General features: G+C 39.3%; 1 protein-coding gene across 2 annotated transcripts in view; it reads left to right on the plus strand.

The window, feature by feature from the left end:
* Nucleotides 1-4,380: 4,380 nt before the first annotated feature.
* LOC122553504 (MAPK/MAK/MRK overlapping kinase-like) overlaps nucleotides 4,381-9,857 on the plus strand; it is a 129,850-nt gene continuing 124,373 nt past the window's right edge. For both annotated transcript variants that reach the window (XM_043697359.1, XM_043697360.1), the window contains exon 1: nucleotides 4,381-4,562. In XM_043697359.1, coding sequence (XP_043553294.1) covers nucleotides 4,454-4,562 — 109 coding nt within the window. In that variant the 5' untranslated portion in view covers nucleotides 4,381-4,453. The remainder of the gene's footprint in view (nucleotides 4,563-9,857) is intronic.

The raw sequence follows: 9,857 nt of genomic DNA on the forward strand, positions 1-9,857 counted from the left end.
GATCTAAAAGTTGAAGTTCTAAATCGGAGAAAGGCCAATTTTGACTGTATTAGGCAAGAACTTTCGAAAGCTGACTGGGGGCAGATTTTCACAGGTAAAGGCACGGCTGGAAAATGGGAAGCCTTCAGAAATGAGATAATGAGAATCGAGAGAAAGTATATTCCTGTCAGGGTGAAAGGAAAGGCTGGTAGGTATAGGGAATGCTGGATGACTAAAGAAATTGAGGGTTTGGTTAAGAAAAAGAAGGAAGCATATGTCAGGTATAGACAGGATAGATCGAGTGAATCCTTAGAAGAGTATAAAGGCAGTAGGAGTATACTTAAAAGGGAAATCAGGAGGGCCAAAAGAGGACATGAGATAGCTTTGGCAAATAGAATTAAGGAGAATCCAAAGGGTTTTTACAAATACATTAAGGACAAAAGGGTAATGAGGGAGAGAATAGGGCCCCTCAAAGATCAGTAAGGCGGCCTTTGTGTGGAGCTGCAGAAAATGGGGGAGATACTAAATGAGTATTTTGCATCAGTATTTACTGTGGAAAAGGATATGGAAGATATAGCCTGTAGGGAAATAGATGGTGACATCTTGCAAAATGTCCAGATTGCAGAGGAGGAAGTGCTGGATGTCTTGAAACGGTTAAAGGTGGATAAATCCCCAGGACCTGATCAGGTGTACCCGAGAACTCTGTGGGAAGCCAGAGAACTGATAGCTGGGCCTCTTGCTGAGATATTTGTATCATCGATAGTCACAGGTGAGGTGCCGGAAGACTGGAGATTAGCAAACGTAGTGCCACTGTTTAAGAAGAGTGGTAAGGACAAGTCAGGGAACTATAGACTGGTGAGCCTGACCTCAGTGGTGAGCGAGTTGTTGGAGGGAATCCTGAGGGACAGGATGTACATGTATTTGGAAAGGCAAGAACTGATTAGGGATAGTCAACATGGCTTTGTACATGGGAAATCATGTCTCACAAACTTGATTGAGTTTTTTGAAGAAGTAACAAAGAGGATTGATGATGGCAGAGCGGTAGATGTGATCTATATGGACTTCAGTAAGGCGGTCGAGAAGGTTCCTCATGGGAGACTGATTCGCAAGGTTAGATCTCATGGAATACAGGGAGAACTAGCCATTTGGATACAGAACTGGCTCAAAGGTAGAAAACAGAGGGTGGTGGTGGAGGGTCGTTTTTCAGACTGGAGGCCTGTGACCAGTGGAGTGCCACAAGGATGAGTTCAGCAACCATCAGAATTAATGGCACGGGATTGTCACTAGGGGAGCTAACGCTGGAATGTGAGAGATCTGTTGGGATTCCTCTTGTGACCTCTTTGTTTAATATTTCGATAAATAATTAACAGCCAGGAATCTCAAAACACAATGGCTGACTGTGCAGATGGTACAAAGTATATGGTAGATTTTACAATTGATTGGCAATAAATTGAAGATATCATAGTGGTGCTCCGTGGCAGTGTGTAAAGGGATATTACTGTGCAGAACTGAGCTGAAATAGTAAGCTAATGAAGTCATTTTTGAAATCATTCATGCAGCTGCATTTAGAGTACTGGATGTAATTCTGGTCACCAGGATCCATAACATCTATCAAAAGCAAAATGCTATAAATGCCAGAAATCTGAAATGAAATCGGGGAATGCTGGAGAAATTCATATGTCTGGAAATATCTTTCAAGAGAGAAACATTTTTGAGTCCAGGACAACTCCTATTCAGAACCAAGGAGGAATGAAAGTTAACTCTGTTCCTTTCCATACACGTGGCCAGACCTGCTGAGTTTTACCAGCAATAATGACTGGAATAATTTTTAACACAATGAAGAGTAACTTGAATAATTGAAGGCTTGGAGGGATGGAATACAAGGGGCAGTTTTATAAATTGGGCAGGTTTCCCACTGGAAAGGCAAAAGTTGGGAAATGATGTTGATATTTTAGGTTCTAGAATCAAAAAATCCCCACAGTTGTGGAAGCTGGCTAATTGGCCCATCAAGTCTACAGTGACTGAGGCATATGGATAGGATGAATAGTCAAGGTTTTAACTGCAGGATAGGGGAGTCCAAAACTAGAGGGCATAGATTAACGGTGAGAGGGGAAAGATTTAAAAGCGATTTAGGGGCAACCTTTTCAAGCAGAGTGTGATGTGTGTATGGAATAAGCTATCAGAGGAGTTGGTGGAACCTGGTACAGTTGTAACATTTAAAAGACATCTTGATGGTTACATGACTAGGAAGGATTTAGAACTATATGGGCCAAATGTTGGCAAATGGGACTAGATTAATTTAGGATATCTGGTCAGCATGGACGATTTGGACCCATGAGTCTGTTTCTGTGCTGTACATCTCTGAATCTATGACTATGATTCTACATAGATAGGCTTGGACAAAGAAATGGCAGATGGAATTTATCTGGACAAATGCAAGGTGATGCATTTTGGAAGATTTAATGCTGGAGAGAATTGTACAGTAAATGGCAGAATTCTTTAAATAGATGCAACATACAGAGGAATCTAGGCATACAGGTCCACAGTTCCCTGAAAGTGGCAATACAAGTTGATGAGATGGTCAAGAAGGCATATGGCATGCTTGCCTTCATCAGTCAGGGCATAAACTTTAAATATTTGCAAGTCATGTGGCAGCTGTTAGCTAGTCCACATTTTGGAATATTTTGTACAGTTCTGGTTGCCATGCTACCAGAAGGATCTGGAGCCTTTGGAGAGGGTACATAAAAGGTTTACTAGGATGTCGCCTGGTTTGGAGAGTATAAGAGATATTGGTTTGTTTTCACCTGAATGTTGAAAGGATGAAAGGTGACTTGACAATAGTTCACAAAATTATGAGGGACTTGATAGAATGGATAGTCAGGGCCTTTTTCCAAGGGTTGACACATCACTCACTTGGGGACGTAGGTTGAACGTAAAAGGGGGTAAGTTTAAAGGAGATCTGCGAGGTAATTTTTGTTTTACACAGAGGGTGATAAGGTCTTGAACGCACTGCCAGAAAAGGTGATGGAGGCAGATACAATACTTTGAGGCATCCTGACAGATATATAAATAGGCAGGAATTAAAGGGATACAGATCATTTAGAGGCAAAAGATTGTTAGTTTAGAAAGACATCATGTATCAGCATAGTCTTGGTGGGCCAAAGGGCCTGTTCCTATGTTGTATTTAGCTTTATTCTTTATATTCTCAAGGATATATGGGAAGATGGCTAACGTGTTTCATCTGTGGTACTTGTAGCAGACCTTGCTTTTCCAGAATCAGTTTGTTCACTGATCAAAAGTAATACAGAAAACTACCTCAACTGAACTTATCAAAGTTCTGAGGCAATGTCTTAAACCTAAGTGGGACATTGGCAGTGAGGTCCCATCTTGTAAAGCTAACACCAAGCAGTGGAATCCATCAATTATTTGAGGTGATTCTCAACTCCTATCATCCTTCTTACCACAACATATTTTATGCACAGATAAATGGATGTGCTGTGAACTTGTTTTTGTGCCTACTGAATTTGGGACCAGTATTCAGGGCACAAAGTCTACATAGCAGCTAAATCCCTTTTATATTTAGCTGAATGTAAATTTCAAATGGAGTCTGCTAATCATGGTCCTAAAAATCAAATTCCTGCAACTCCATGTACTGACTTGATATTTGTGCTTGTTGTGCCCTTTTGTCCAGAGCTCTGTCTATTGATATTTGCTTGTGCACATTTGTCTCGTTCTCCTGACCCCAATCTGTATTATTGCCTATACCTCCCTCGAGAGACAGACATTGAACCAAATTGCAGTTTTCTGTCAGCTTCTGCAAACAAAATATAGGGTACAGTCAATTCTCTATAGGGTAAGTGGACAATGTAAATAGCAAACGGCATCGAACTGAACCTTTGAATTATGTACGTGAACCGGACAGAAAGTCGAAACTGAAAAAGTGTTCTCTTTGGGATTGTTTTCAGATTTCTTAGAACGGAGAACTTAAGTAACTTAAACAATAAATTCCTTTCAAGGAATATTTTAAATCAATTTGTAATGACATGGTTATTAGCAGATACTCTGTGAAATCTTTTTGAAATCCTCTAAAAGTTGCTTCGTATTCTATCTGTTTTGGCACAAAGCCATGTGTAAAACTAGCAATTAATAGTTTTGGATCAAATTACCCCGATCAATGTTCCTGGAGTTCAGGAGACGCAATGGAAATATAAATCTTTAAATATTAAAACGTCATTTCAATTATTATGCATTCCTTTAACTTGAAGTTTCAAATTTGGAACCGAAGAGTTTCATTTTGTCGGGGGCGGGGGAGGACGTAGGGGTGGTGCGGTGCGCGGGGACTGTTGAAATCCAAAATCGCCTGGAAACCGGAGTAAACAAACTCATGCAGGATCGGCGGACATTTCTCCTTTTTTTAGGACTTGCATGTAACTGATTTCCGTCAAGGTGGAGAACTACGACAATCTTATTCGACATGACAAGTATGATAGACTTATTGAATGACGGAACTGTTAGAGAGAAACCTTGTTACAACCAAAAGGTGCTGGTTCATTTCACATTCAGCAAGTTACTCAGAGCTAAAGGTGAGTTGATATTTTACTGAATATTGAGAAAACAAAAGTAACTGTAAATTATTAAAGACGATAATTCGGTCTCTATTGTCGTTCTTAACAAAAAATCATAACATTTTCTTAATGAGGAGGGACAAGAGACTGGAGGTACAAAGCGTTTTATTTTGTCCAGTACATAAAAAAAATCATGCACATGAAAAAAAATTATAAAAATGGCATTCATTTCAAATGGACTGGAGTACAGAGGGGAAGAAATTATGTTTCATTTGCACAGAACCTTGATAGGTCTCCAGAGCATTCAGTGTTGAGCACCAAACATTGAGAAGCACATGTAGCAAAAAACTATGGATGCTGGAAATCTGAATTAAAAGCAGACAGCTGGAAATACTCAGCATGTTTGGCAGTGGACAGAGTTAACGTTTTGAGTGCAATATGACGACTAGTATACAAACGCTGCCAAACATGCTAAGTATTTTCAACACATTCTGTTTTTATTAAGATGTAGAGGTGCCTTTGTTGGACTGGAGTGAATAAAGTCATAAGTCAGATGACACCAGGTCATAGTCCAACAGGTTAATTTGAAATCACAAGCTTTTGGAGTAGTGCCCCTTCATCAGGTGAAGTCCTGACAAAGGAGCAAAGCTTGTGATTTCAAATAAACCTTTTTTTTATTTAAGGTAGGGACACAGAGGCCTTGGACCTCTTCATTGCAGATTTACAAGAATATAAAATGTTAAAATATTAGGAAATATTCCATTACTTTTATTTCCTTTAAATTTAGCAGGAAAGAGCGTCTAGTCAAATGTTTACAATGATAGGAGATTTTATAAAATAGGTAAAGGAACATGATTTTCTTGCTGGGAAAATGGAGAACAATGAGATAATATTATGCTCGATGATTTCATAGTTGACTTCAGAGTTCAGATTTCACTTTCAAACAAAGGATCATGTAAACCTGGGCATTGTCAAGACTGAAGTCAGTGTTTTGTTAAGTAAAGCCAGATTAATGATGCTGAGGTAGAGTTCAGCCATGACTTAACTCAATTGTAGAACACATCTGAAGGGATAAATGTTATATTCATACCTATGATTTGTTTAGAATTATAACATTTAGAACTTGTAGCACAAGAGGAGGCTATTTGACATGTTGTGTCCATGCCAGCTCTGCTAGTCCTATTCCCTATCCTTTTTCAATAAGCTAGTAATTTTTTTGCTCTGGTTCTTTTCCAACTCTTCCTTTGAAAACCATGATTGAATTTGCCTCCTCCACATTCCTGATCCGAAGTAGTCACTGTGTTAAGAAAAAAATCTTCCTTATGTTACTGTTTCTTCTTTTGCAATTTACTTTACATCCATGTCCTCTGGTTGTTGGCCCACCTGCCAACAGTTTCTCTCTTTCAGCTCTGTCTAGAGCCTGCAGAGAGTCTAAATACCATCATCAAACCTCCTCTGAACCTTCTATAAGAAGCCTTCCCAACTTATACTCATAACTGAAATCTCATTCTTAGATTCTTTCTTGTAAACCTTTGCTGCAGCTCCCTATAGCTTTCAAACCTTTCCTAAAGTATGATGCCCAGAATTTGTCACAAAACCTTTTTTTCTCATAAAGGTTCATCATAACTCCTTTACTTTTCTACTCTATTTCTCTATTTATAAAACTCAGGATCCTTTTTTTTCCACCACTTTCTCAGCCTGCTCTAAACCTGAAATCTTTCTGGTCCTGCACACCCCTTTGAATTGTACTATTTGTTTTGCCTTGTTTAATTCTTGCTAACAATTTGCATCACTTTACATTTCTCTCCATATCTTTGCCCATTCCACCAGCCTGCCCATGTTTTCTTTAAAGGCAGAAGTGGGAGATTAGAGTCAAGATTAGAGTGGTGTTGGAAAAGCACAGCAGGTCAGGCAGCATCCGATGAAGGGCTTTTGCCCAAAACGTCCATCTTTCTGGTCCTCGGATGCTGCCTGACTTGCTGTGCTTTTGTGGCACCACTCTAATCTTGGCTCATGTTTTCTTTAAAGTTTATCACAATCCTCCTCACATTTTTCAATGTTTCCAAGTTTTTGTGTTAGCTGGTTTAATAAACATCCATTCACATTACTCACATTTCTGTCATTGACTCAACCAACTTCATAACCATGCTGCCACTTTCTCTATTGGCTGATGAGCTTCAGCTTTGCTGGTAAGCCAACAACTGAACGTTAGAAAATTTCCATTGTAAGTAAGACTACGTGTACAGTATCAACCACCTTGCTGTCATCAACCTCCTGCTATGTCACCAAAAAACTCAAAACAAGTCAGTTAAACATGATTTGCCTTTAATCAGTTTGTACTGACATTCCTTAATTAAATCCACACTTGTCCAAGATGAGAGAGGGAATCAGCACCAATAATGTCATCAATGTACTGAAGAAAGAGTTTTGGGAGAGACCCTAATATGACTGGAACAAGGTATATTCTATGTACCCCACAGAGACGGGCATGACTGGGAGCATGCGTGTGCCTGTAGCCACACCATTGACATGAAGAAAGCCTGGGAAGTTAATGGATAAGTTGCCTACTCCTGCTCCCAGTTCTTGCACTGTTATGTTCTTAGAAATGTGTTGAGTGTTTCCATACTCCATGCTACCAAATCTTTGTTTCACACGCCCTGTTTGTTGTTACTGCCAAGACTTTCATCTCACTGAGGTTCTCAACGTTTGCTTGTTCTCCACCAGTTCAGGACTCCTTTTATTACAAACTGTTTTTTCTGAGGGAAACAGAGAGTTATCTTTGAAAAGGACTGCGCAGATGTGTGGGGCATAATCATGTAGTTTGCAGATATATGCAAGCAAGAAGAGGAGGTAATGTGGAAGAAACTACATGGGCACTTGAGAAATGAAAAAGCAATGTTTAGTAGTTGCTACCAGGTGAAAAAACAAAGTGCAACAGGCACAAACAACAAAAACAACAAACAATATGAGTGTTTCATTAAAATAGGAGCATTAGTACATTTGAGAAGAAAGCTTGAAACAGGGGAGGATGGTACTCACCTTGTTAGGGATAATGACTGGAATTGGTTTGGGCAGGTGTCACACAGAAACGTTGAGCTCAAAGAGAGTGTGTTTGCTGTCAATTTAACTACAGGGGGCGTACTCACCACATTTGCAGATACATTGCTTGGTAAGTCATTGCAAGCCACTAAAAATTTTGAAATAAAAAGTTATAGAATACCAAACATATTTAGTTTCAAAATCAGTATTGCTAAAGACATTGAGGCAACCAATCAATCTGAATCTCTACTCTTTAAAATGTTTAGATGGGTAGACTGTGTAGGAATTACAAAGTTTAGCTGCAAGAGCTGGGATGTGTGATTTTGAACATATTTGGTTAATAAGGGAGTTAGCAGAAGAAGGAAAGGAGCTACTCCTTTGTTCTTTCTAAGTTTTTTTCACCCTATAGGCATTGGTTCTTGTGTGTGTGTGTGTGTGTGTGTAGGTGCCAGGAGGTGGGGTTGGTGCAGAAGGCTAGCTATCTGCATAATACAGGATTTGGTGGTAAGATTATTCCAATATATACAAAAGAAAAATAAAACAAAGCTGAAATAAGTAATACATTAAAACAGATTAAGGATGGCTGGGTAGGTGATGCATTCCATTTGCAGAATGTGGGAGCTCTGTGAAGCCACTGTGATCCAGGGCAAATGCATCTACAATATGAGCTGCAGTTCCACTATCTTCAGCTCTACAATCACTGTGAAACATTAGGGAGGGGAAATATCATCTGGATTCTTTATTCCAAGATGCGATCACATCCCTTAGGATAAGGTAATTTGATTAGGTTACCAGTCAAGAAAAGGAGAACATGTTGCAAGGCGGGCAGATAAAGGAACTGTCATGGAAAAGAGCATGAGATGAATTTTAAAGATTTTATAATTTTGCTCTTCTGTCCAGAACAAAGGTGATTTTTATTTTTCTTTTCCCTTTCGAAATGTATTCCACCACATCATCTGTTTGTCAACACTAATTTGAAAATGACCCACAACAAACTCTCTCTTTGAGTTTAAAAAAAAGATGGCTTATTCATGCAATCAAATATATTTGATTTGACATTACTTTCACTGCCTTGTGAGGAAGAGAGAGTTTCAGAGAGTCACCGCCCTCTGTGATGAAAAATACTCTCATCTCTATCTTCAATAGGCAACTCCTTTATTTTAGTTATTCCATCCCTCCTATTTCCTGATTTTTTTCCTGCTTCTGGAATGTTACTTCTTTATCCAGGGGACGGTTAATACAACATATTTACTTGATTCATCTCCTAATAATGAAAAAAATAAGTTCCAAAAACTCACTTTCCATAGGTGCTCTTTATCTTCTAAGGTAGTCCCAAAGGACTGAAGATGACTTTCTTCAACTCCAGAACTATAGGTCCTAAAATGATTAAACAATCTAATGCTGGATCTGAATATCCTAGCATAAGTGTTTAATAGGGTGAGTAAATAGGGTTCTCAAACTTTTACATGTTCCTTCTGCTGTTTTCACATGGGTCTCCAGCTGTTGGAGATGCTGAGAAATGGTTGGAACCTTCACAGATGCTTCTTTTCCAGATTGTGCTGTCTTGGGCAAGATATTCCTATGAATTGTTGGGGAAGCTACAGTTTTTCAAGGATGCACTAAAGATATCCTTGAAGCATTTCCTTTGTCCTCTTGTAACAAATTGCTATTAGAAACTTCTCGGACAGCTCGTTTTACAGGACCAATGTTCACTTTGTTAACGTTTTTTTGTAAATATCTGAAGAAACTCTAACAGTCTTTTTATTTTTAGCTAAGTTGGATTCACAGAGCTATACAGCACAGAAACAGACTCTTCGGTCCAACTCATCTGCACCAACCAGACATCCCAATCTGACCTAGTCCCATTTGCCAGCATTTGGCCCATATCCCACTAAACAATCCAGATGCCTTTTACATGTTGCACTTGTACCTGCCTCCACCACTTCCTCTGGCAACGTGTTCCAAACTTACACCACCCTCTGCATGAAAAAGTGACCATTGAGGTCCTTTTTAAATCTTTGCCCTCTCACCTTAAAACTATGCTCTCTAATTTAGTACTCCCACACTCTAGAAAAAATACTTTGGCTGTGTACCCTATCCATCCTCCTCATGATTTATAAACCTCTGTAAAGTAATAACAGGATAAAAACAATGACTGCAGATGCTGGAAACCAGATCTGGATTAGAGTGGTGCTGGAAAAGCACAGCAGTTCAGGCAGCATCTGAGGAGCAGTAAAATCGACGTTTCGGGCAAAAGCCCTTCATCAGGAATAC

This window comes from Chiloscyllium plagiosum, chromosome 10 (assembly GCF_004010195.1).
Source record: "Chiloscyllium plagiosum isolate BGI_BamShark_2017 chromosome 10, ASM401019v2, whole genome shotgun sequence".
In the NCBI taxonomy this organism is placed as follows: Eukaryota; Metazoa; Chordata; class Chondrichthyes; order Orectolobiformes; family Hemiscylliidae; genus Chiloscyllium; species Chiloscyllium plagiosum.